Raw genomic sequence first — 27,803 nt, 5'->3', positions numbered from 1 at the left:
TGTATCTTGGTCTCATCAGACCACAGGACATGGTTCCAGTAATCCATGTCCTTAGTCTGCTTGTCTTCAGCAAACTGTTTGCGGGCTTTCTTGTGCATCATCTTTAGAAAAGGCTTCCTTCTGGGACGACAGCCATGCAGACCAATTTGATGCAGCGTGCGGTGTATGGAGCACTGACAGGCTGACACCCCCACCCCTTCAACCTCTGCAGCAATGCTGGCAGCACTCATACGTCTATTAACCAAACACAACCTCTGGATACCGCTGAGCACGTGCACTCAACTTCTTTGGTCAATCATGGCGAGGCCTGTACTGAGTGGAACCTGTCCTGTTAAACCGCTGTATGGTCTTGGCCACTGTGCTGCAGCTCAGTTTCAGGGTCTTGGCAATCTTCTTATAGCCTACGCCATCTTTATGTAGAGCAACAATTATTTTTTTCAGATCCTCAGAGAGTTCTTTGCCATGAGGTGCCATGTTGAACTTCCAGTGACCAGTATGAGAGAGTGAGAGCGATAACACCAAATTTCACACACCTGCTCCCCATTCACACCTGAGACCTTGTAACACTAATGAGTCACATGACACCGGGGAGAGAAAATGGCTAATTGGGCCCAATTTGGACATTTTCACTTAGGGGTGTACTCTCTTTTGTTGCCAGCGGTTTAGACATTAATTGGATGTGTGTTGAGTTATTTTGAGGGGACAGCAAATTTACACCGTTATACAATACTCGCTACTTTGCATTGTAGCAAAGTGTAATTTCTTCAGTGTTGTCACATGAAAAGATATAATAAAATACTTACAAAAAATGTGAGAGGTGTTCTCACTTCTGTGAGATACTGTATATGTTTTTTTTTTTTTTTTTACCTTATGATGATAGGACTGTTTAGACTTGACGGGAAGCAAAGTGGGAGAGAGGGGGGCGTTATTGGGAAATGTCCTCAAGCTGGGATTCAAACTCAGGACGCCCGTAGTGCAACTGCACTGTATGTCGGCGCGCTGCCCACAAGGCTGTCAGTGCCTTATGAATCATATATTTTTATGAACATAGTAAAGTTAAGAGGTCCCCATGACCCTGAATAGTACCTGACAGTTAGACACAAATACATGCATACAATCAAGCAGTACGTGTGTCTGATTAGCTTTGTCACCTTTGACTTGATGTGTAATCACAGGATCGTGTCCAGAAGACATTCCCAAATCCCATCGATAAATGGGCCATGGGAGACGCTCAGGCTGCAATAGAGAAGCGCAAGCGAAGGAACCCACTGCTGCTGCCAGTCGATAAGATACATCCACTACTGAAGGTGTGAAAACCTCAAACATATTCAACATTCACAAACTGCTAGCTAGCACACAGCGTAACACATGGTTGGTTTTGTGTGTGCAGGAGGTGCTGGGTTATAAGATCGACTATCATGTGTGTCTGTATATTGTTGCTGTGCTGGAGTACATCTCAGCCGACATCCTCAAGCTGGCTGGAAACTACGTGAGCAACATTCGACATTACGAGATCAGCCAGCAAGACATCACTGTCTCCATGTGTGCTGACAAGGTCAGAAATGTGTGTGTGTGTGTGTGTTCTTAAAAAGTTACTGATTCATCATATCTATATAAATAGTTGTTGTTCAGAGGTGGAAAGTAACGAATTACATTTACTCGCATTACTGTAATTGAGTAGCTTTTTTGTGTACTTATACTTTTTAAAGTAATTTTTAAAATCTGTAATTTTACTTTTACTCAAGTATATCTTGTTTGATGTATTGTACTTCGTTACATTTTAAAACACATTAATTACGGAGTTCGCTCCCTGGAAACTACTGCATGGGCAGGAGAACAAACTCGCGCTAAAATCACAAGAAAGATGCAGACGGACAAGAGAGGCGTTATTGTTGTGTAGACCCAGCTGAAAACGAAACCCCGTCGTATTCTGCTGAAGTTGAATTTGAAGGAAATGAAGTGAACCTCTGGCAATGTTTATGCTCTGTTATGCAGTGTAAGCTGTGTTTGCCTAGGGAGACCAAACTAGCAGCTTAAAAAATCTCGACATCAACCCTTTCGCAAGCATATAGATATAAGGTAAATAACGTTATGCTTGCATCATTGCATTGGTGGTTAAAATGAAGCTTTGACAGTTTAGCAAAAGGTTTTGCACAAATTAGCCATAAAGACAGTGGTGCAGCAGGGTGTGCAATATATATATCGTCTGCAATAATATTGTAATTATTGTTTTAACGATGTGCGATTTGACATTATCAGTGTTTTCTTTTAATTAAAAACAACTAGTTTGAGATTTATTGGCCTATCCCAGGGGTGTCAAACTCAGTTCCTGGAGAGCTGCAGCCCTGCAGAGTTTAGTTCCAACCCTGCTCCAACACACATGCCATGTAGTTTTCAAATAAGCCTAAATGATTAGATTAGCTGCATCAGATGTGTTTAATTAGGGTTATATCTAAACTGTGCAGGGCTGTGGCCCTCCAGGAACTGAGTTTGACATCTTTGGTCAATCCCATTTTTGCCCCCCTCCCGCTGTTAAAATGAGTACATTTTAAATTAGGTACTTTTTACTTTTACTTGAGTTGATTTTTAGACTGGTACTTTTACTTCTATTTAAGTAAAATTTCATTAATGTAATGGTACTTTTACTTGAGTAAAATATTTTCGTACTCTTTCCACCTCTATTGTTTCTTGAAAGGATGTTACGAGTGAAGTTACTGAAGAAATTAAATTTAGCGATGACAAAACAATTAATGCAACTGTTTATTTCTAATGTATCTGAAACATGGAGACATTCTTAATCCCTAATTAAATTATAAATTAAATTAAAAGATGGACAATTAATTTAGAAACGACAATTAAGTCATTATAAGTCTGTTACACTTAATTTGGGTTCATCAGATCTGAAACCTGTAAAATATGTTGATAAATCTAGCTCAAGATGAAGCAAAAATCTAATTTAAAATACATGGGTTAAAATCTGAGAAATGTTGTTTTATGTTTCTTATTTCATTTTTTATTTATTTCATTTTTTTACTGTGATACCATAATATTGTTATCTTAAAACCAAGTGGCCTAAAGTTTTGTGATGCTAATTATTATGGTCTACAGGGATCTGTTATTTTATTATTGTTCTTGTTGCTGTTATTTTCAAATATTATTATTTTATGCAAAGTTACTCTACTCCAATAATCAAGAAAGCTTTTTTCTGAATTAGTAGGTCTGAATACCAAGACCAATAAAGATTAACTACAAAAATGATAGTGAATAGTTGAAATGGATTATTTTAATGTATTAACAGTATTGCTTTTGTGTGTGCCTTCAGGTTTTAATGGATATGTTCGATCAGGAAGAGGAGATGGGGCTGGTGTCTCAGAGTGTAGAGGAGGTGTCTTCCTCTGGTGTGCTCACATATGATGACCTTGTGCGTCTGGAGATCGCAGAGGAGCGTCAGTATCTGCGGGAACTCGATCTCATCATCAAAGTATTCCGCCAAGCCTTTACGTCCAGTAGCAAACACTTCTCCACTCAGGTGCGTTCTTCTGACCAATCAGAACATGTGAACTGATGTAAATATTCATACTGCCAGGGATTAGCTGTTTGCATTCTCTTTATCATCAATTATTCTGTTTTATCTCTCTCCGCTATGTGTGTAGGATGTGGAGCTGGCATTCAGTAATATTCTAGAGGTTCACGAGTTAACAGTTAAGCTGTTGGGTCTTATTGAGGATGCTGTAGAAATGACAGCCGACGGTAGTCCACACCCCCTTGTGGGCAGCTGCTTCGAAGACCTCGCTGAGGTACGGAAACTCATAAACACTCATGAGAGTCCAAAAATGAGAACTACCATCATGTATGATGTACCTTACTGCGCTGTTAGAAAAGTTTGTGTGTGTGTGTATATCTGTTGTGTACAGGAGCAGGCGTTTGATCCCTATGAGACACTCTCTCAGGACATCCTCTCTAAAGAATTCTGTCAACATTTCAACATTCTGATGTCCCGCCCCACTGTTGCTCTGTACTTTCAGGTCAGCGCCAACACTGGCCTCTTATTGGTTCATCTTTTTTCAAATATTGGATTTTTTTTCCCACCTAAATTATAGAGATCTTAAAATACTGGCTGATACACATATGCCGGTAATTATTTTCATGTTATGGCACGTAACCAATAAATTGGCAATATAACAAATCTACCATTTTGTCTAAATACATTCAAAATAAAAACATTTATAAATGCTTCACTTTAAAGTGAATTTAGGGGGCACAGTATGAAAAATGGATATTAATTTTGAGATTTGCTAAAGATTACATTTAACAGTGTTATTAAATTTCTAACATATTGTTACAGCAGTGATAAACTAAATGGGGAAAAAATACGTGGAAGGCAGCGTGCACAATTAAATATCCAATTTCAACAGATACCAGTAAATTAAAGTAAATTAATATTGGATGATAACTGGCAGTGTTATTTCTAGGGATGCACCGAATGTTCGGCAACCGAAATTGTAATAAGCGAAAAGACAGAATAAACTATACCGAACAATGATGTGACGCGATCAAATAGAGGCGCGCACTAATGCAGCAAACACATCTGCAGTTTTAAAGTATTTAAAACTGTCAGAGAGAGATGCAAAAATCATTACTAGCAGAATCACCGACAGCGAGAGACTGCTTGGTGCTGCATCTCATGTCTCTGATGAGAAGAGGAAGGGGTGGTTGTTGCTGGTTGCTGTGATTGATTGAAATCGCGAAATGGTCTCAAACGATTAGTAAATAAACTGCAGAATGTTATGTTTTCAAATACACGCACGGATTGCATGTATTCATACAGCGCTGCACAGCTCACAGCGCTGCACAGCTCGCAGCACCAGGGTTCAAAATCCGAAGCGTGAGAAAAATCTGCGCTAAAACCGTGTTCAGCCTTCAGCCCAGTGTTTCATTTTGTTCAGCTTCGGCTTTTCGGTGCATCCCTGTTTATTTCAGTATTATTTATATTCTTTTTAAGTTCTTATTAATATTAGAATTAGCTTTACTGTCATATTTTCCATTTTCATTTTAGGTTTAAAGTTTTAGTAATTGTTTTGTGCTTTTAAAAATATCTATATTTCTGTATAGCTTTGATTTAAATTAGTTTTAGCAATTTTAGTACTAAAAATTATATTATTCCAGTTAGTTGCCAAGGCATAATTTCTGATTTTCAGTTGTTTTAATAGTTTTTTATCTGATATTTGTTTTAGTTTTTGTTACCAATAACTACACTGATAATTGATATATACCTGCTACATACCTAATAAATTTAAACCTGTTTAAAAATATGTAATATCTCCAGACACTGAGGATTCCTTTTTTCTTTTTTTCAAACTACTTTATTTATCAGTTCAATTATTTTTGTAGAGATTGTTTTGTTTATGTAGGTTTGTTTCAATCATGTTTGCTTCTCTTTTATCCAGTACCGTACCTCTTAGAATTGACTCTAACTGAAATTTAAAACGCTGCTTTTAGAGTTTTGCTAATTAAGACAACCTGTTCTTTCATTAGTCGAACTTGGAAATCATATGTACCACATTTTGAAGTAATCCAAATAATCCAATCTAAAAAGAGACTTTTCAGGGAGAGGGCGGGCGTTGGAATCAAAGCCTTCATCTCTGCAGGCATGAGCTCAGATGTTCTCTCTCCTGTGGTGTGTTTCAGTCAATTGCAGAGGGTTTTAAGGAGGCAGTGCAGTATGTGCTTCCTCAGTTGATGATGGTTCCCGTTTACCACTGCATGCACTACTTTGAACTGTTACAGGTGAGTACTAAACACACTTCACACTCAGTCAGTAACGTGTGTAATGTGTAATTTGAGGTTTGTGTATCATTGTCTCTGTAGCAATTGCAGGAGTGCAGTGAAGACCAAGACGACAGAGAGTGTTTAAAACAGGCTCAAACTGCACTTATCAACCTACAATGCAGCATTGAACGCATATATGCTAAACACCAACCACGGCGCAAACAAGGGTAATGCAAACACCAGGGCTTGCACAACTATGTGTCTGTACCAAATCCCATTTTCATCTTTCTTTTTTGTGACTTTCTTTTTTAGGGAGCCCCTGTATCGGTTATATAGTCGTGCATCTCGCAGCAAGCAGGCAGCAATAAAGCGAATGAATGACATCCAGAGGAGTATTGATGGTTGGGAGGGCAGAGATATCGGCCAGTGCTGCAGCCAGTTCATCATGGAGGGGGCGCTCCTACGGGCCGGAGCCAAGCACGAACGGCACAACTTCCTGTTCGACGGCCTCATGATAAGCTGCAAAGCCAACCAGAGCTCTAGGTTGCCGGGGGCGGGCAGTGGGGCGGAGTTTCGTCTGAAAGAGAAGTTTGTTTTACGCAAGTATCGCATCGTAGATCGTGAGGATTCACCAGAGTTTCGTCATGCATTTGAGCTGGTGGGCCGCGAGGAAAGCAGTGCCGTGTTCAGCACACGTTCAGCGGAAGAGAAGACTGCATGGATGGCCGCGCTGGTCACACTGCAGTACAGGCCCACTCTGGACCGCATGCTGGACACCGTCCTGCACCGTGAGGAACAAGCACAACCACTGAGGCTGCCGTCACCGGATGTCTACCGGTTTGCCATACAGGATTCTGAGGAGAACATTGTATTTGAGGAGGGAGCGCAGCGCAAGACTGGAATCCCTATTATTAAGGCCGGGACAGTTGTCAAGCTTATTGAGAGACTGACATACCACATGTATGCAGGTACAGAATAAAACATTCCTTTAGATCAAAAGGTTTTTAAGAGAGAAATTCAGTCAAATGTCTCCAGACTTTTGCCTAGGTGTGTTTATTTGTGTCCTTGGGTGCCTTTTATAAGTACTGTTCTTTTTTTTTTTCACACAGACCCAAATTTCGTGCGTACGTTTCTTACTACGTACCGTTCTTTCTGTAAACCACAAGACCTGCTCACACTACTGATTGAAAGGTAACGCACACATGCACTTGTGTCTCACACATGTTCAGTCAATGAGAAGAGAGGACGTCTGTTAAATTATTCACAGCTCTGCCATCACTCTAAAATGTTGGCCTGTCCATCAGGGAGTTTGTTGCATTTACACACATTGGTTTGTAAAGTTAACATTGTCTGCTGTTTCTTTGTGTTTCCCTTTCATGTTAGTATGTATAGTATGTGCATGCAATTTAGTTTTAATTGTTTCCCCATGATGCTTCAGGATTGAGATTCCAGAGCCAGTGCCATCAGAAGCAGACCTAGAGGCACTTTGGAACGGAGAGCAACCAATGGCGGCCGAGCTTCAGAGATTTCGCAGAGAATACGTGCAGCCTGTCCAACTCAGGTAAAACACACACGTTCTCATAGCACACCCATATATGGTGCACTCATGATAATATAACTATTTAAAATAACTGTTTTCTATTTCTATTATATATCTTAAAAATGCGAAGCATTTTATTCCTGTAATTACTCCAGTCTTCAGTCACATGATCCTTCAGAAATCATTCTAAAATGCTGATTTGGTGATCAAGATACATTTCTAATTATTATCAGTGTGGAACACAGTTGTTCTTTTAATATTTTAGTGGAAACTAATACATTTTTTGATTCATTGAAACTTCAAAACAACAGCATTTATTTGAACTAGAAATATTTAGCAATAATATGTCTTTAATGTCATTTTGATAAATAAATATATATAATTTTTTTATTTTTTTTATTTTGTAAGACCAACCATCCTGTTGTTGCTTCATCTTGTGCTCATTTCAGTCAATGTCACCACACACACTCCTGCTGTCCATCAACACTAACAGTGTCTGTGAGCTCGTCGGTCTGATGTCTGTATGTGTGTCATTAGGGTTCTGAATGTATTCCGTCAGTGGGTAGAACATCACTTTTATGACTTTGAGAATGATCCTGAACTCAGCTGTGGACTTGAAGAATACCTCACCAGCACCACACAACTTAGAGGTATGCACATACACTCTAAATATGCTGAGTGTCCATGCATCATACATACACACATACTCAATGAGACACACAAGTTTAGAGACTTATATCTGATATTCTGTTTTTCAGGTAAATCGATGCGCAAGTGGGTGGAGTCTATCATCAAGATCATGAGGCGGAAGAAACAAACTCAATCTAATGGCATCAGTCACAACATCACCTTTGAGAGCCCACCTCCTCCTATTGAATGGCACATCAGTCGTCCCGGAAACATTGACACCTTTGACCTCATGACCCTTCATCCAATAGAAATTGCTCGTCAGTTAACACTTCTAGAGTCTGATCTGTACAGGTGAGCAAATCAGAACTATAAGAATGTATAAGAATGACAGTACATTGACTAATAATTGTACATTTGTGTGCTTAGAGCCGTTCGTCCATCTGAGCTGGTAGGAAGCGTTTGGACAAAAGAAGATAAAGAGAAGAATTCTCCAAATCTGCTGAGGATGATTAGACACACAACCAACCTCACTCTGTGGTTTGAAAAGTGAGTAACCAGCACAGGGCTATCCAAACTCTTACTCGGTCCTAGTAAGAGCTTGATTAGCTGCTTCAGGTGTGTTTAATTAGGGTTGGAGCTAAACTCTGCAGGAACCTGGCCCTCCAGGACCGAGTTTGGACAGCCCTGAACTAGCACATAGCCAATTGTATCATCTCCATAAACAGTACAACACATTTCACGTTGAAGAAAAACATCATCTTCATTCTTGATGTTATCAATTCTGTGAGTGAATTCTTTTTCTCTCTCTGTCACTCAGGTGTATAGTAGAGGCTGAAAATGTGGACGAGAGGGTTGCTGTATTCTCTCGTATTATTGAGATCCTGCAGGTGTTTCAAGAGCTCAATAACTTTAATGGAGTTTTGGAGATTGTGAGTGCCATCAACTCAGTACCAGTGTATCGTCTCGACCACACGTTTGAGGTGACCTGCTCGTTTATTATGCACTCATAGTGTGAATCAGAATAGTACTTGACAGATAATAATGGAATATATGGTTTTGTTGTGTATATGTAGGCCGTGCCTGAGAGGAAGAGGAAGATTCTGGAGGAAGCTGTTGAGCTCAGTCAGGATCATTTTAAGAAATACCTCGCCAAGCTCAAATCCATCAACCCGCCTTGCGTACCTTTCTTTGGTAAGAAAAACACAAACTAGCATGTGTTTACAAATGTTTGGCGTAGTAAGGTTTTTTTAATGTTTTGGAAGTCTTTTGTGCTCACTTAGGCTGCATTTATTTTGTCAAAACAGTAAAAACAAACAGATATTACTGATATTTTATTCAAAATAACTATTTTCTGTTGTGTATTTTGAAATTTAATTTATTCCTGTGACGGCAAAGCGGAATTGTTATCAGTCATTACTCCAGTCTTCAACAAAAGTTGTGTTGCTTGATATTTTTGTGGAAACCAATTCTTGAATGAATAGAAAACTCTAAAAAAAACAGCATTTATTTCAATTAGAAAGCTTTTGTAACATTATGAATGTCTTTACCATCACTGTTGATCAGTTTAATCTGTCCTTGGTGAATAAAAGTATTAATTAATTTTTTTCAAACCTTACTGACTGTTAGAAAAACATTTTTTGACAGCATTGTACACGTGTGTGTATGTGATGTTTCCTGTCTGTTTGCTCTGTGTATTCAGGTATCTACCTGACTAACATTCTGAAGACTGAAGAGGGAAATCCAGATTTTCTAAAACGTGATGGAAAAGAACTGATCAACTTTAGCAAAAGACGCAAAGTAGCAGAAATCACTGGAGAAATCCAGCAGTACCAGAACCAACCCTACTGCCTCAAAGTAGAACACGATATAAAGGTCTATATGTTCATTACTCACTCTGACTTTTTCCCTCTACCTTCGTCTAGTTCTTATGATGTTAAGAAGAGTTTGTTTGTCTTGTAGAGGTTTTTCGAGAATCTGAATCCAATGGGAAACATGAGTGAGAAGGACTTTTCTGACTACCTGTTCAACAAGTCTCTAGAGATTGAACCACGTAACTGCAAACAGCCACCCAGATTTGTGAGTTGTTTTTGTTGTTGTTTTTCTTAAAAAAAAACTGTTTATATATATAAAAATAATTGTTAAAGGGTTAGTTCACCCAAAAATGAAAATTAGCCCATGTTTTACTCGCACTCAAAGCAAACCTAGGTGTATATGACTTTCTACTTTCAGACGAATCCAATCGGAGTTATTAAAAGTTTTCCTGACTCTTCCAAGCATTAGAATGGGAGTAGCTGGATGTTTTTGTTCAACAGTCCAAAAGTAGTCAAATAAAGCACGCGCATCCATAATGAAACGTGTCTCACGCGGCTCCGAGGGTGAATAAAGGCCTCCTGTAGCGTATCAATGCGTTTTTATAAGAAAAATAATTATATTGAAAATGTTAGAAATACTTTTCTCTCACTTCTGCTGACTGTTATGCGTGCAAGCCATGTACGGAATTACGGATGCGCACGCTTTATTTGACTACTTTTGGAATGTTGAACAAAAACACCCACATACACCCATTCTAACGCTTGAAAGAGCCATGAAAATTTTTAATATAACTCCGATTGGATTTGTCTGGAAGAAGAAAGTCATACACACCTAGGATGCTTTGAGGGTGAGTAAAACAAGGGCTGATTTTCATTTTTGGGTGAACTAACCCTTTAAATAATTAAAACAAACAAACTTATTACATTCACATTTATTTACAGCGTCAATTTATTTATTAGGCAGCAATGTTTTTTTTTATAGTTTATTTGGTGGAGGTTGTTTTATTAATTTTTTACTTTTTGGCTTAAATTAATACATTTTATCCTGGAATTTAACAATTAAAGCTACAAATAAAAGTAAGAATAGTAGTAATAATGTAAACACAAAATCTCACTAATCGACTGGACATTTTATTGGAAATTATTTTTGTGTGAAAAGCTTTCTAACCCTTTTTTCTATGTATACATTTCATGTTGATGCTCATTTCATGTTGTCTATATGACAAGCATCAACTTCTGACTAATCAATTTTGAAAATATGTAGTTTACCACATCCTTATTAGATCCATGGCTTTATCGCTTGACATAAATATAATAGAGCGATAATGTGTTGTGTTTTCACTGTGTTCATTATTTATGTGAGGTGGTTTAAGTTTATAACAGTATGTTGGTTTTGTGTCATATAGCCTAGAAAGACTACATATTCTCTGAAGTCTCCTGGCGTGCGGCCGGTGCGGCAAGCATCAGGAGGAGGAGGGACGCTGAAAGGTCACCCAGTGCCATTAGAACGAGAACCACCTCACAAAATCACCTTCAGGAGCATCGCAGAAACCGAACCTGAGACTCCCCATTCTCTCCCCACCTCTCCAAACACACCCACACCTCCACAGTCTGCCTTCTCTGACCTCAACTCGGTGTTCATTGAGCCTGACCTGAGCAGCTCCTATGGTTAGTGAGGGGAGTGGCGGTAACTCAATGGTTATGGATCAGCTAGTTAACTAGTGCATAATATTTTCCCTATACATGCTTAAATGGTTTTTTGTTTGTTTTTCTGCAGGTAACAACTCCATATTTGCCTCAGTTTTTCTGCCTCAGTCCAGTAAGTGTGACGTTCTAATTTTCCTCAAGCAGATCTCTCTTGCTTTGTGACAGACTGTAAGACTATGTGTTTTCTCTCTGTCAGAGTTTCAGTCTGTGTCGTGTGGCAGTTTACACTATTTGATTGGCGATGAGCAACCTAAACCCCCTCCATTACCTCCCCGCAGGAAAGATACCGCTTCAGAGACCAAGGTGACTTGCATAGTGTTGAGGAAGTTACTTTGAAACTATACATGCTATAATGTCCACACACTCCAAAAACTTTTTTTTTTTCAAGAATCCATTGGGGGGCTGGGGGTTTTGGAGCTTTATTTTTCAGTGTGCAGACGTTGTTTTTGTTTATTTAATGTAATATCGAAAGACTTAATTCTTTTTGTCCTGTACTTGAACTCAATGTTTGGGTCTTTTTGGATATGTAACCTTTTTGTATTTTTTTCAAACTATACATGCTTCTCATGACTTAAAGAGTTGACAACATAGCTACAAATCACTTTTAACAAAATATTTTACAAAAAAAATTTAACTTTTTAATAATTCCTTTATGTAGATTTTTCAGAATGCTTTCGTTTTTGGTACTTACCAATATCTGTATTGTCATTGCATTTTTAGGAAATATAGGTTTTAGAAACCAAAATAATATCATATTAGTTGACTAATTTGTGTAGATTGAGATGTTTTCTTCATTAAATTTCATGCTTAAATTAGACCTGTTGAAATGTATTATACAAGCTGCTGTTACTTTAACTAGGGGTGCTCCGATCATGATTTTTGAGGCTGATCACCGATTGCCAATCACAGAAAGCAGTATCTGCCGATCCGATCACCAAGACAGATCTTTTTAAAGCCAACTTTTTATCATGTAGAATTATTTATAGTGATACTCCAATCAGTATTTTTAGACATTTATTCAGTGCTTGAATTTCATTTTTGAAAATGGCGTCTCACGGACGAGCCGCACACATGCAGCCTGTCTCGTAATGCTCTTTTATACTCACGGTCTCGCGTCCGGTTCTGCTCCGCAAGTCTCTCACGAGCGCATCTGGCAATATGGACGAGGCCTGACGCACGCGCACAACCTGTGTCCACTCGCGCCTGGCTCCGCGTTTAAAACAAATGTAAATTAAGTCTAACTGCTTGTTAATTTCACTTGGATGAAATGAAACCTTCAGCACATTTTCCACTTGTTCTTAAAATCCCAAAAATACTTAAATGAATAAACCAGCCCATGTAACATGTAATACTTTAATAATTGACTAAAGATATAGTTATTTATAAAAAATAAACAAATCATTCCTGTGAAATTCAGTAATTCTGTGAAGTACAGGTGTATCTCAATAAATTAGAATGTTGTGAAAAAGTTCATTTATTTCAGTAATTCAACTCAAATTGTGAAACTCATGTATTAAATAAATTCAATGCACACAGACTGAAGTAATTTAAGTCTTTGGTTCTTTTAATTGTGATGATTTAGGCTCACATTTAACAAAAACCCACCAATTCACTATCTCAACAAATTAGAATACTTCATAATTGTTGGCCTTCTGGAAAGTATGTTAATTTACTGTAAATGTACTCCATACTTGGTAGAGGCTCCTTTTGCTTTAATTACTGCCTCAATGCGGCGTGGCATCAAGTTGATCAGTTTTTGGCACTGCTGAGGTGGAATGGAAGCTCAGATTGCTTGGATAGCGGCCTTCAGGTCATCTGCATTGTTGGGTCTGGTGTCGCTCATATTCCTCTTGGCAATACCCCATAGATCCGCGGTGGACAGATAGGCTACCAAAACGCGAACTAGCGATCTGAAACAATGGCCTCAGCACCCGAAGGGTTAGGGAGAGGGTGACCAGACGTCCTGTTTTTCCCGGGAGTCACAATTCATTGTCGATTAACTTAGTCGGTGAAGGTGCGATAGGCGGAAACGCGCTGATAGAAGTGCTCTCTCTCGCGCACGCTCCACTTCTTCAGTTCTCATACAGCGCGCGATCAGTTCTCAGTGCTCAAATACACACACAGCAGTCCAAATGTCTCTCATGTAGAGTATCTCACGGAAATACAGTCCGTTATGGTTTAAGTGAGCTTAAACAGGTGGGTGAAAACTGAATGTATGTCAGTAGGCTATTACATGCATACCTTCCGTCTTAAATGGACAGCATTCCTAATTATCTGTCATAAATGTTAACCAACAAAAGATGTTAAATAAATGTATACTTGTTAAGTAAACCTACTGTATCTGAAAAATTAGTTTAATTTATATCTCTACCAAAAAATTAAAATTTATTCCAGTTTTTCCAAATTCAATCCTTGATTCAAATTTCTCATAACTAAGCTTAATTGATTTGGTCTAAGGAGAGAAGTATTGATGACTATTTTTGTTTGAATACTACATATAAAATAGCTACCAAAATAAATGTTGGTAACTGCAGTTTGACTAAAAGGAACGACTAAAATTTGACAAAAATGCAATGACTTTTCGTCGACTAAAACTATGAAAGGCTCAAATAACTAAAATGTGACTAAGACTATTAAGCTTTTTCGTCTCAAGATAAAGACTAAGACTAAATCAAAAATGCCTGCCAAAATTAACACTGAACCAAACTAATTTCCCTATAAAAAAAATGTAGATATACAAGGTATAAAAAAACAAAAAAGCACATACCCATACACATTACTTTTTGCATTTCTGACACTTGTGAAAATGCATCTAATTTGTTGTATTTAATTTTATCTCTAATTCATTATTTAAAAAATTTATTGCAAATTATCAGCATAATTAGTGTAAAGTTCAATTGAAAACAGTATTATTAATTTCAGAATTATTTTATTTAGCTTTTATTTTATTTATTTAGATTTTATTTAGCTTCACAGGCTTTCATCATTGCATTACGCTGTGCCATCACATTTACACGAGTGCATTCTGTCCTCTCTTAAGTTGAGTTCCAGACCTGAAAGTCCTCCCGCCATTCCACCACGACAGCCGCCTCCTCCTCGCCTGCAACCACGTGTTCCAGTGATCAACGGGCCGACAGACGGCCCGCTGCCGAGCCCCCCACCCCCTCTGCCCCGTGATCCCCTGCCGGACACACCTCCGCCAGTTCCACAGCGACCGCCGGAGATCTTCATCAACTACCCGGTGAACATGCAGCCGTCTCCAGGTGGCCGTTTCCTCTGGGACTTCACCAACTCGCCTAGCACTCCCAACACCCCTCCTGGCACGCCCTCGCCCCGTGTTCCGCCCCCCGGTACACCTTCTCCACGCGTGCCTCGGCGCCCCTGCACGCCCAGTCAACTCAGCCTGGTCCACCTGCCCCCGCCCACTGAGGCCCCTCCCATACCGCCTCGGCACAACTCCACCCCCGCGCTGCCAAAACTGCCCCCCAAGACTTACAAGAGAGAACTCTCTCAATCCACACACACTCTCTCACAGCCATCCATACACACTTTCTCGCTAGTCGACAACAGGGACAGCAACGAATAAGAGCATCACACCCTAAAATACAGACGTGAGTGTGTGTGTGTGTGTGTGTGTTTTAACAACGTTTAACCTGGAACCAGACAATCTGATGCTAATGAAAACCTGAAGACGCTCATTGCTCTCGAGGAATGTGATTATCACTCATTTTTCACATCCGTCATATTCAGCGTGCAGAGCTACGCAAGGTCATGTGCTCATCGACAGCACATTCACTGATGGAAATGCTGCTCTGAGGCCTTTCACCACCGTCAGACTCTGCTGTGGATGTTTATTTGGTTGCAGGTCAAAGGTCAACCAGGGTTCAACCCGAACACCCTCTGCACGCCTCTCTTCGGTTGCCTTTAACTCATAGCCGTGACCTTGACCAGAGATTGTACCCTTCAGGTGAACTCTTGACATTTTGGTGAGAGCTTTTTCCTTACACTATTTAAAGCCAATATGATGTCTTAACCCCTCTCCTCAAAGACGTACCCATCTATTCTCGATTCATCACAAACCGATACTTACGCCCCTTGATTTCCGCACCAAACTCTTAATGTGCCTTCAATATCAGTACTGAACAAAATGTAAGCATTCGCCTTGACCATGCTTAGAACAAATGTCTAGACGACACCTCCGTTCGTCCGTTTGTGTGCGTGCGCTCCAAGTATTCTGTACAGAGTGACATATCTGCCCTCACTACTCACCTCGGCGCCGTGGCGGCCCAGTTGCTGATGTATCTACTGACAATCTCAGTCTGAGACCCACCGGATTCACACACTGTTGTAGAGTGTTTGGTGTGGACCAGTGTCAAGTTTGTGTCTTAATAGTGTGCGGTGAGCCTTTTTTTGCACTTTAGGGCAGTACTGTTACAGACAGGCAGAGGACTCAAACTCACAATCCTGTGACCTTATGACCCTGTCCTGCTAACCCCCATCCTCTGGGCTGGTCAGGACAACCGTCGGGCTGTTTCCCAAAACTCATGAACTTTGGGATACGGTCAGAATGTTCTATTGTAAATCACGCCTCCTGCTCTCATTCAGGTCCGCTCCATCAACCGATGGACATCAACATGTCCATACAGGAAGGGCTTCATCACCAGAGCAATTCCTATCCTGTCGACCACAGAAATGGTCTGAGGCGATCAGCCATAGAGGGACTGCAGTGTTTTGTAGTGATGTCACATCCTGTATGTGTAGAATCTCATCCTGGCCATTCCCACGGAGACGATTGGTCAGTTGGTTTGAAGTGTTAGTTATTCCCAAAAACTCACTGTTTGTGTGTGTGCGCGTGCGTGCGCGTGTGAGCATTCAAGGCCTGTAACTGCTTTTGTACCATGTTCTCCATGAGACTCATTAATAAACTCGCAGTCTTATTTTCTACTGAACGTTTTTATTCCTCTGTTTATGTGTACTTTGTTACATCAAAGTGTTTATTTCTCTCTGACAGATCACATCATGCTGGAAGGCGTTTGTTGAATTTAGCTGTCGTGAGGGTGCTGGTGCTTCATGTCAGTTCACAGTGAAAAATCGTTGTCATTTGTAATCTCAGATTTTTTTTAAGTTTCCAGTTATTTCATTGGATGAAGTAGAGACATTCCCTGTGTTTGATTAGTTACACCAGTTTGTGTCAGACTGTACTGCAGGGTCCTTCGCTGTCTTCACTGTCATGCCACACTGCTTCAGCCCGCTGGACTCCAGTCCCTCTATATGCAGATTTAAATCAACACATACACACATTACTGGCATCGCACAGTTTTAAGTTTAGCACAGAGATAACTTTGCACAATTTTATTGGATTTCAGAAATTGTTCAGAATGGCATTTTACTGGCTCTGCAGATGACATGTAGATGATAATGATCAGTTATATCAGATATATTTGCATGCTTGGAGGTAAGTACTGTTGAATATGTAGCTAAAATGAAGTAAACGCAATAAACTAAACTGCAGTTACGATAAAAAGGATGATGCTAGAGAATTATAATCCAAGCCAATTATTTTAATTTTGAATTGGCAATTATTTTATTGCCTTTCTTCTGATCCCAACATTAGGAAAGAATGGATTAACTTTTTATTTTTATGAAGATCCACGCTATGTCAGTAAGAACTTGGCTCTTTGTTCACTTTAATTACCGTGGATTTGTTTACAATCAAGACACAATTTGACACAGGATTTTCAGAAAGATTGAAACTAAAAAAGGAGAGATGGCCCTCACTGCAGAACACAAGATCCAGGGGGCGAGTTTGGATCTAGATCCAACTCCTCCCACCTTACATAGACCTAAACCTATTAGTCTCCACTACCTGATACCTAAACCCACCCATCCCCACCCCCTAGATGTGGATCCAACTCCGCCCCCTGGGTCTTTGTTCTGCAGTGAGGGGCTACCTAAAAATGATGCTGCACTGACAATATTGGATCTGACAGTAATGTCGCATCACAAGTGTAACTGTTTTTATGTGGTCACTATTGCTTTGCCTGTTATTATAGATCAATTGATATTTACTGAGTATTTATGCATTTTTAACCTAAATCACTGCAGCGTCCATCTGTGAAGGATGTAGGCTATCAAACATACACAACTGTTAGCCAATCATAGCCGTGGGTGTTTACTTCTGAGTTTACAATCCTCCACGTCTATTTAAACGGAGCGTTCTGATGAGGGGGGTTAAAAACAGAACAGAAAATAGCCTATTATATGTTTTTATTATATATGACTTATTATTATTATTATTATTATATTATATTAATCTTGATAACATAAGTGGACAAAATAATAAGGCAGTTCATGTACCCTTTAAAAAATACTTTGTAGTTAGATTTGTGATTTTAAGTATTTTACATAAATGGATGGCACCAGCATGCTAAATTGGCACAAAGTGTCAAATGCAATACAAGTGGCCTTTAGATCAAATTGAATGATAATCTTGCTGTTGTGGAAAGACATTTTTATACAAATTTACATAAACGCTTAACTGTTTTATAACTGTGATTATTAAATGTTCTGTTCTATACTGAATATTTTGGCAGGTCATCGAGGTAGCATGCTATTCCAAATGCAGCCATACTCCCCTTACCGTGATTGGTCTGTCTCTTGCTGCTGATTAACGATCTGATTGGTTGAGCTGAAAGACACAGAGTTCTCTTTTGCAGGAGTCACATCACCCTGAAAGAGAGAAGGTGAGTGTTTTTCTTAGTAATGGTTCATGTGATATTTCAGCAACTGCATCCAAAATCACATACTTATCCACTATATAGTAGGTGAGAAACAGTATGTGTTCATAGTATTCATAAAACATCTTACTACTATTGGTGTTATTCTAAAGTGATATCCAATGGACACATTTGTGAACGGCAGCTGACACAATCGATTGCTGGTAGGTCACATGACAAATGTTATACATTCATACTACATCAGGGGTGTCAGGCCGCAGCCCTGCAGAGTTTTGTTCCAACACACATACTATGTAGTTTTCAAATAAGCCTGAAGGACTTGATTAGCTGGATCAGGTGTGTTAAATTAGGGTTGAATCTAAACTCTGCAGGGCTCTGGGCCTCCAGGAACTGAATATGACACCCCTGTACTACATGTTCATACTATAGAGAACATACTTTTAAAGGTTTACCAACTCAGAGAGTATGCGATTTCAGACGCAGCCAATGTTTTTGGTACAAAACAGCTTGACCAACATTATAAGTGGACCTCAGGGGGACAAAATACTGATTCAAATTTGTAAGATGTAGTGGGCTTGTGCTAATTTTCATGTGACGTCTCAAACCTGTGAGTAAGTCGGGTCCCAAATCGGCCTAAAGGCACTGGCAGGGATTCTGTGTGGTTTTGGGGCATATGTTTTTCCTTGCCCCCCAATGCGAACCTCAGCAGGAATAGGAGCCCGTCTGGGAATCTGCCACGGCATGCATAATCCTCCCCCTCCCTGCACGGCTGAAGCGTTGTGAGTGTATGAAGGTTTGAGGAGAACTGGAACCTCGCTGTCCTCTTCATCATCATCCTCATCATCACGTGCTTCCGCTCCCCTGAGCCGATTCAGAGTTTCATCTGGGCTACAGGTTGTTACAGAAGAGAAGTCAAAAACGGATGCGTCGGCCACGTCGCAGTCTGTGTCCCCGTCATCGAGACGGTGCGGCGGAGGGTACAGCTCAGAGGTGTATACTTGTCTATTGAGCCCTGGGGAACCACACACACGCACGGCCAGACCAGCTGAGGAGCTCTGACTCTTGGCAGCAGTAGTGAGGTTTCCCCCGACACCTACAGGTGGCACAGGGTTCAGAAAGCTAACAGCTTCTCTAGGATGACGAGGGAAGGGTACGCAGATGGGACCCATGTGGCTCTGGCCCGCGCTGCCATTCCACATGTACTCTGCAGTCCAGCCACCAGGAGGCAGATCACACATATGCTCACAGCCGTTTCTGAGAGGAGACATTGTTTAGGATAGGTAAGAAAAAAATATCCTAATTAAATTAAATTTTAAAAAGTAAATTCTAATTACATTAAATCTACAGATTACAAATGTAGTTTAAATGAGGGATTTTTAAAGTCAACATGAAATGAAAATGTATTTTATTTTTTTAAATGTGTTTTAGATCTTACTGTGAAAGATTCATTTCATATTTAAAAAAAAAAAACTTCTAAAAGCAGCTATATATTTATTAAGACATGCTTATACTCTGATATTATGACGATGACATGTTTGAAAATTAAATAATTGCCATTTATGTTTCCAATACAAATAATCCATACTTACAGGCTCAAATTGATTTAGTTTTTTTTATATATTTAGATTTGTTACAGTTGCTTCAAATTTTATGCATATTTTTTTCATATATTAAAGCAGCTGAAAAAAAGAAATGACTTAACTCTATAAATTACTTTAAAATGTAATTATTTAATTATTAATTATTTAATTTGTTAAATAATTTTATGGAGATTGCACTGCCAAAGAACATTTCAGCAACAATTCACTGAGGAAAGAAGCAAATTTAATCATTTAGAACTGATAAATGCCCATAATTTTAAAACATTTTGTTCAACAATGATAATATATTTTATCCAATTATGGAAGTAGCTACATTTAAATGTTTATATGGGAATTACCTATTAACATCTACATAATTTGCAATCATATAGAAATTGCTTTATTTTTTTATTTTTTTAAAATCAGACCGATTTTAGACTGCATGCAATTTTTATTTTTGATTTGTTTGCTCTTATTTCTGTATAACATGCTGGATTACCTTAAAATGCCACTGGGCCGAGGTAGCGTCCGTGAGATGCCAACACGACAGCATTTCCTCTGGTGGACAGTGCTGTCTATGCCTGCGCCCGCTGTGACGCTGGCTGTATCCGCATTAATGTTGGCACAGTACTTGGTAAAAGCGGAAGGGCCACAGTCGGGGCTCTTGGCACAGCACCTGCTTCTCAAACTGCAGACACACTAAAATTAGCATCAACCACCTGCCACAAAAGCCAGTTTCATCCAGTTAAACAGAAGAGCTCTTTGTAAAATTCACACTTACTGAAGCTTTACGTGACAGACAAACAGGCAAAATAATAGGACTGACCCTTGTTCAGGCCCCACCCCCTCTACCCATGGCTCCGCCTTCACCAAGGTCATATGACAGTTTGTGCAGAGGTCCCACAGAACCCGCTCGCTCTCCTGTAGTGAACACCAGTCTGCATGTCCAGCACCAGAACTGCGTAACAGAGCCTGGTGGAAATATGAAGAGTAGTAGAGATGCAGTGTCTTTTGTAGCAACACTGACATTTAAAATCACTTAGAAAACAGAAGACTGCATTTTAGGAAGATAATGATTACTGTATGCACTGAACTGCTTGTCTCAGACAGTAGTGCAGCAGTGTGCAAAGCAGACTAAGGTGGCATGAGTTCAGCAATGCGGTAATGCCATCTGCACCCTGCTCGACTTACTGTAGCATTCATTGCCGTCTCATAGGCTACAACCCCTGTGTCATGTCTAGCATCACAATACACAATTTTTGACCTAAATTTAACATTAGCTGTTTAATTGAGTCAGATTATACATTTCACTATAAAGATTCTTGAATTCTGTTGACTGTGTCTGTCATGCTGTTGATCACCATAGAAAATGATCATCTCTCAGTAAAAAAAACCCTAATGTTTGCAGTTATATACTTATAATGGAAGCTCAACAAATACAATGTATATAGTACTTTTTTAAATAAATTAATATTTATATATTAAGGGGACACATTAAACTGATCAAAAGTGACAGTAAAGACATTTATAATATTATAAAATATTTCAAATAAACACTTATCTATTGTAATTTCTATTCATCAACAGTTTCCAGTGTTTTCAACATTGATATTAATAGGAAATAATTATACCAGAATGATTTCTGAAGAACTGATTGAAAATTAAGCTTTGCCATCACAGGAATAAATTATATTTTAAAACATATGGGGAAAAATACTTTTTAAATATTTCACAATAGAACTTCACAGAGGCTCCTTTCAAAAACATTAAAATATCTTACTGACTCCAAACCTTTGACTGGTCATATATATGAGATATGAAATTAATAATAGCTGTTATAAGTGGCAGTGTTGTGACCGCTACTATAGCATTCATGACTGCATAAATCAGATCTTTTTATTACAAAATGATTAAATGTTTATAAAATGTTTTTAAATTATTTGTATATGATTACAATGCATGCATGACCCAGTCATGAATTTCCAGACCCAGAGTTTACAATCACTTCTTATTACATGAAAATCTCTGCTGTTTACATAAACACATCACTGGTAATGCAGGAGTTCATGAATCTGGAATAGTCTCAACTGAAGGATTTGCACAACTTTATTCAACAAAATAAGCATTGTATGTGTTACTGTGAACGTATTTTTCATTTATTTTTATAAAGTTTATTCGGCAAGTATGTGACTCACCTGTATAATGTTCAGGTATGTGTGGATGCGGGAAACAGGAGCAAATAGTAGTGAAAGCAATCTGAAGCTCTCTTTATCCTAGCAGAAAAACATAAATGCATGAAACCAATATTATGCAAAAGTAAAAATCAATAGACTTAAATGTAAATTTAGAAGTAAGTGCGCCTGGTTGCTGTAGACTCATTTGCAAAACATATACTGCTGCTGAGCTAGACACAAAATAGTCAACACTGTGTGCTTAAGCATCTTTCATAACATGAAAAAGGAAGTTCTTGCCTGTGTATTTTGTGGATTGCTGTGGGGTGAAGTTGTAATGATCTCTGTTCTCAGGACAGTACCCAGACTGGCCACGTATCCAAGATATGCATCAGAGAAAGACTTCTGCTGAAGGACAAACAATGAATGTATAAAAACAGCAATATTGTAAAATTTTACTATTTAAAAGAACTGTTTACTATTTTAATATATTTTAAAATGTAATTTATTCCGGTGATGCAACACTGAATTTTCAGCATCTTTACTCCAGTCTTCAGTGTCACGTGTTACTTCAGAAATCATTCTAATATACTGATTCACTACTCAAGAAACATTTATCAATGCTTCACAATTTTGTAAAAATGTGACAATTTAGGATTGTTTGATGAATAGAATGTTCAAAAACAGCATATTAGAATTTTTTGTAATAATGTAAAAGTCTTTAATGTCACTTTGGATTAATATGATTATTTTAGTAGTAAATGGCATTACATTGTTCTGTCCAGTGAGGTTGAGAAACGCATCCCCTGCAGCACAGCTTCTCTCATCCGTGGTCAGTCGTTCTTCGAGGGTGTTGCGGAACAGCAGGTGACGCTGTAGCATCTGATCAATATGCTTTATAAACGCCACACTGTCTCACAAACACACAAATACAATTGTTGTAGTGCGTGATCCAGACAGAGATCAGGAGATTACATGAAATAGTGTTTATGATCGTAGTTCTCTACTTTTGCTCCGCAGATTTGTATTTCTCATAGAGCTGATTCAAACTAGACACATAATCGCGTTCAGACCGCAACAGCATCTCCACCACACCCCATCTCCTGCCTGACACAAAGAGACAGAGAGACACGAGGATCCACATGTGAATATTGAGCAGTTAAAAGGCTTGGAGATCAGGTTATTTACCCCGCCGTAGGCAGCTGTGTGTGTGTTACATGGAAGGAAAGAGAATCTGCACCAGAAACGGTAAACAAAATCAGCTGTACTGTGAATGCACAGTGTAAGGATTTTAATTTCATTTACTTCCCTTCATTTAATTTCTACCACATATTAGCTACGCTATGCAATTTTTGGTCCTCTAGCGGCTGAAGCATAAAACTATATGTATATACATAAGTTATATGTATATGCATTATGTGTGTGTGTGTATATATATATATATACATATATATATACAATGCATATACACACAATTTATGCATATACATATGAGGATTACAGTGTAATATGTACAGTCATGGCCAAAAATATCGGCACCCTTGGTAAATATGATCAAAGAAGGCTGTGAAAATTCATCTGCGTTGTTAATCCTTTTGATTTTTATTTTAAAAATTCACATAAATCTAACCTTTCATTGGATAATAAGAATTTAAAATGGGGGAAATATACATTTCTCTAATACACATTGGCCACAATTAACGGCACCCTTTTTTTTATTCAATACTTTTTGAAACCCCCGTTTGCCAGTTTAACAGCTCTAAATTTTCTCCTATAATGCCTGATGAGGTTAGAGAACACCTGACAAGAGATCAGAGACCATTCCTTCATCCAGAATCACTCCAGATCCTTCAGATTCCCAGCTCCATGACGGTGCTTCTCTTCAGTTCACCGCACTCATTTTCTATATAGTTCAGGTCAGAGGACTGGAATGGCCAGCAGAAGCTTGGTTTTGTGCTCAGTGACCCATTTTTGTGTTGTTTTTGAGGTTTGTGTTTTTTATTGTAGAAGATCCAAACATGGCCCATTGTAAGATTTCTAACAGAGTCAGACACTTATGGCATTATGGATTCTATCAAATACCAACAGATAAAAAATCAATGTGTCTAAACAAGATGTCCAGGACCTCCAGCAGAAATATAGGCCCACAAGATCAAAAATACAGCAGTATATTTCATTGTACACATGGGGTACTTTTTATCCCTGTGTTCACCAAACCCATCTTGAGTGTTTGCTTCTAAAAAGTACATTTTTTTAGTTTCATCTGACCATAGAAGCCAGTCCCATTTGAAGTTCCAGTCGTGTCTGATAACTGAATATGTTGGAGTTTTATTTTTGGATGAGCTAGGAGAATTTTTCTTGAAACCCTCCCGAACAACATGGTGATGTAGGTGCTGTTTGACAATTTTATTTAAGGTTTTCTGACCCTGAGACCATTTTCTGCAATTCTCCAGCTGTGGTCCTTGGAGAGTCTTTAGCCACTCAAACTCTCCTCACCGTGCATTAGGACGATATAGACACATGTCCTCTTCCAGGCAGTTTCGTAACATTTATGTTGATTGGAAATTCTTAATTATTGCCCTGATGGTGGAAATGGGAATTTTCACTGCTCTAGCTCTTTTCTTAATGCCACTTCACTAATTTGTGAAGCTCAATTATCTTTTGCTGCACATCAGAAGTATATTCTTTGGTTTTTCTCATTGTGATGGATGATTAAGGGAATTTGGGCTTTGTTTTCCCTCCTATTTATATTTCTGTGAAACAGGAAGCCATGGCTGGATAATTTCATGTTCATAATCACCCTGGAGTGCTCAAAATTGTGAATATGAATGGGAATATACTTCAGAGATATTTTACTCATAAAAATTTCTAGGGGTGCCAATAATTGTGTCCAACGTGTATTTGAGAAAAACATTTATTTCATAATGATATTTCCCCCCATTTTAAATTCTTATTATCCAATGAAAGGTTACATTTTTGTGAAATTTTTTAATAAAAGATCAAAAGGATTAACAATGCAGATTAATTTTCACAGCCGCCTTTGATCATATTTACCAAGGGTGCCGATATTTTAGGCCATGACTGTATATGCATATTTGCATTGCTTTGACTGCTTTCTGTAGGTCACATGCCATGATTGGTTGATTATGTACAAAGCCTGCACATTATTGTACATATAAAGACAACAATGTTGTCAAAATGGTCCAAGTGTTCACAGATCTGCAAAAATTATTAAAAATGCTGTATTAGGCATGCCAGGCCAGTATTTGGAGATGTCACTTAAAAACACTATGCACCTGCAAACATATGCATTCCAATAGACTGAACTGGGGCCCGTTTCAATAAGGAGGTTCAACCAACTCGGAGTTTAAACTTGAACTCAGTTGACTTACTCTGAGATGGGAAACTCTGAGTTTTCAGTTACAAAATAGCTGAACTGAGTTAGTTTACTCAAAATAGGTTGACTCTGAGTTAAGCGCGTGCACCACGACTATGAAAAGTCATGATCAGCGGCGCGCCGAAATTACGATTCAAGGTAAAGCTTTAAACATGAAAGGTTCATGGGTGTGGGCTAAATGACTTTACAAACATTTGACATTAAATTTCATTCAATGCCTATTTCAATGCGCTGCAGCTTTTTCCACATAGTCTAACACTTTTTTCACATAATTAAATATTATCTAATCCAGTTACATTTCTTAATTAGAGTAATAAAATTAACTATTGACTAGTCCACAGCAAGAAGGCAGAGGGAGAACCAGTGCACCAGCACCACTGACAGATGAGGAGATGATGGTCAAGTATTGGAAGATTTCTAAAATCCAAAAGTAAAAAAAAAACTTTTGCTTTTGTATTAGGAAATAAAGATGTAAAAATTGTGAATCATTTATTTAACAGCAGTGGTGGTGGTTACGGCTTGTACTACCCTTCCATTTGGCATCCTTCCATTCTATACCAGTAATCAGTTTCATTTTCAGAAGGGGCGATGGTGGGGATATGCTTGTCATCAATGCATCCAAGTTTCCACACTGAAAATCCTGAAGGAAATTTGGATTATTGGTTTACTTCCAGACATCACAGAAATATGATATCAAGTGAACGTCATTTATCAGATTATCCTCATTTAAACCGATATTTACACCACTGACTTACAGTCCTGTGAAACCCCTCTTTGACAGATTTGTGCAGGAAAACATTCTCAGAATGAGTGCGAGAGCGATGCACACTTTCCTTAGAATCTGCATACAGCGGACTTATAATGTGCTCTGCATCTCTGATGTTTTAAAGTGCATCTTATTTGGCAAATTATCTTCCAATGGGGTAAGAAATAAAAAATATTCTTGTTTCCGTTTGCATTGATTATTTTTCTTACCCTATGGTGGACAATTTTACTTATTGTATGTAAAATGGACTTAAAAGGAAAATCCCCCAGGAAACAAGACTAAATATAGACAATTTTTCATATATAAAATGCATATTAAGAATTTTTTTATATTTGTACTTGAAATAAGACAAAAATACTCAGTAAGAAAATCAATTTTGCAGCGTGAATGAATGAATACGGTATTTAAACTTTGCTAACACTATAAAAAGGGGGAGGAGACCAAAAGAAACTCTGGGTTTACCGAAGAAAACCTGCTCCCTACCAGGTTAGATTCACAGAGTAAGTTACCACGGTAACTGACTCTGAGTATAAGTTACCTCTCTTTCAGAAACAGGCTTGACCTGCCCTGCTTTCTCGGGTTTGACAAACCTCCCATTTTGAAATGTTTCCCTCATTTCAGGGTTAACATACTCAGAGTTTTCACTTAACCTCCTTTCTGAAACGGGCCCCTGGTAATCTGCATGCACATGATAAATGTGTTTTTGTTGTCTGTATTGTTTTCAAAAACTTGTACTTTGAAACCCTTTTTTAAAAGTTTTAATGTTTTTATTTGTTTGTTTTTTACCCAAAAAATGAAAGCTCACCTGTATTCTGTCTGGCCCATTGCCACACCTGTAATCCCTGCAGGTAACAGTGTATGAGGAAATGTCCGCCCACAGGTGAAAGGGGACGAGCCTCTGCAGCACCATTACTCTGTCCACTACTGTCATCCACTCCATTACTGCATTCACACATACACACATCGACACACGCACTATAATACAGTTTCAGTCATACTTTAAATTTGTGCATGTCAGCGTGTGTTTGTGTGTGTGTTTACTTCTCTATTCCTGGATTCGCTGGTGGTTTTCTGTCTTGTGCCTCACAGAGTTGACGAAACTGACAACGTACCTCCTCCAGCTCCTCCTAAAGAGACAGACACAAAAACATAACTTTGACAAACACGTAGCAGGCTACAGAACAGATTTACAAGACAGGTGTGTGTGATCCCACCTTGAGGGACAGCACCAGACTCTCAAGGTGAAGGGCGTGCTTGTTGCAGCCATGTCTTGTGTCCTCCAGCTGGCTCTGCAGCTCAGTGTCTCCCTGCTGAATTTGATTCAGATCCAGCAGCGCACGAGAAAACCCTGCCCGCAACTCACACACCATCCCCTGAACCTGAACACAACACATCAAGTGAGACTGATTTTAAAACATTTTATGCATTTTGCACTGTCAAAGAACAATATCTCGCCAATTTAATATTTCAGAAATGAGAATAGCTAGAAATGTCCATGATTTTAAGATTTGGATTCATTTCCATGATTTTTCAGGCTTAGTAATTACACGCACCAACCCAAAATGTATTTTTAACAGACATAAATGTTTACAATGCTCATATAAGTTCCTTATTTTTCAAACCTATTGAAGAAAGTCTGTGTGTGTTTGTTACCTTAGAGATCTCTCTCTCCAGTTCTCCCTCATGAGATTTCAT

The 27,803-nt window shown here is 38.7% G+C and overlaps 2 protein-coding genes across 2 annotated transcripts in view; one reads left to right on the top strand and one right to left on the bottom strand.

Moving 5' to 3' along the window:
• LOC306882253 (son of sevenless homolog 2-like) overlaps positions 1 to 16,413 on the top strand; it is a 21,169-nt gene extending 4,756 nt beyond the window's left edge. The window contains exons 3-23 of the mRNA XM_079436766.1: positions 1,176 to 1,307; positions 1,391 to 1,555; positions 3,323 to 3,529; positions 3,654 to 3,797; positions 3,915 to 4,025; positions 5,689 to 5,787; positions 5,869 to 5,996; positions 6,082 to 6,737; positions 6,879 to 6,960; positions 7,208 to 7,330; positions 7,847 to 7,959; positions 8,068 to 8,290; positions 8,366 to 8,485; positions 8,757 to 8,919; positions 9,013 to 9,130; positions 9,639 to 9,811; positions 9,899 to 10,015; positions 11,157 to 11,418; positions 11,528 to 11,569; positions 11,654 to 11,760; positions 14,498 to 16,413. Coding sequence (XP_079292892.1) covers positions 1,176 to 1,307; positions 1,391 to 1,555; positions 3,323 to 3,529; positions 3,654 to 3,797; positions 3,915 to 4,025; positions 5,689 to 5,787; positions 5,869 to 5,996; positions 6,082 to 6,737; positions 6,879 to 6,960; positions 7,208 to 7,330; positions 7,847 to 7,959; positions 8,068 to 8,290; positions 8,366 to 8,485; positions 8,757 to 8,919; positions 9,013 to 9,130; positions 9,639 to 9,811; positions 9,899 to 10,015; positions 11,157 to 11,418; positions 11,528 to 11,569; positions 11,654 to 11,760; positions 14,498 to 15,043 — 3,831 coding nt within the window. The 3' untranslated portion in view covers positions 15,044 to 16,413. The remainder of the gene's footprint in view (positions 1 to 1,175; positions 1,308 to 1,390; positions 1,556 to 3,322; positions 3,530 to 3,653; positions 3,798 to 3,914; positions 4,026 to 5,688; positions 5,788 to 5,868; positions 5,997 to 6,081; positions 6,738 to 6,878; positions 6,961 to 7,207; positions 7,331 to 7,846; positions 7,960 to 8,067; positions 8,291 to 8,365; positions 8,486 to 8,756; positions 8,920 to 9,012; positions 9,131 to 9,638; positions 9,812 to 9,898; positions 10,016 to 11,156; positions 11,419 to 11,527; positions 11,570 to 11,653; positions 11,761 to 14,497) is intronic.
• On the bottom strand, positions 16,399 to 27,803 carry LOC306882568 (uncharacterized protein; the record flags this gene model as incomplete). The annotated part of the gene is made up of 13 exons (XM_079437291.1): positions 16,399 to 16,724; positions 18,098 to 18,186; positions 18,800 to 19,448; positions 20,274 to 20,462; positions 20,556 to 20,746; positions 21,970 to 22,047; positions 22,246 to 22,353; positions 22,717 to 22,855; positions 22,953 to 23,052; positions 26,914 to 27,050; positions 27,150 to 27,235; positions 27,323 to 27,487; positions 27,762 to 27,803. The coding sequence occupies 13 exons, from the start codon at positions 27,801 to 27,803 to the stop codon at positions 16,649 to 16,651; spliced, it is 2,049 nt and encodes a 682-aa protein (XP_079293417.1). The 3' UTR covers positions 16,399 to 16,648.

Source organism: Barbus barbus, assembly GCF_936440315.1.
Source record: "Barbus barbus genome assembly, chromosome: 16".
Lineage (NCBI taxonomy): Eukaryota > Metazoa > Chordata > Actinopteri > Cypriniformes > Cyprinidae > Barbus > Barbus barbus.
The sequence above is the reverse complement of the archived record's forward strand: the minus strand, read 5'-3'. Positions and strand labels throughout refer to the sequence as shown.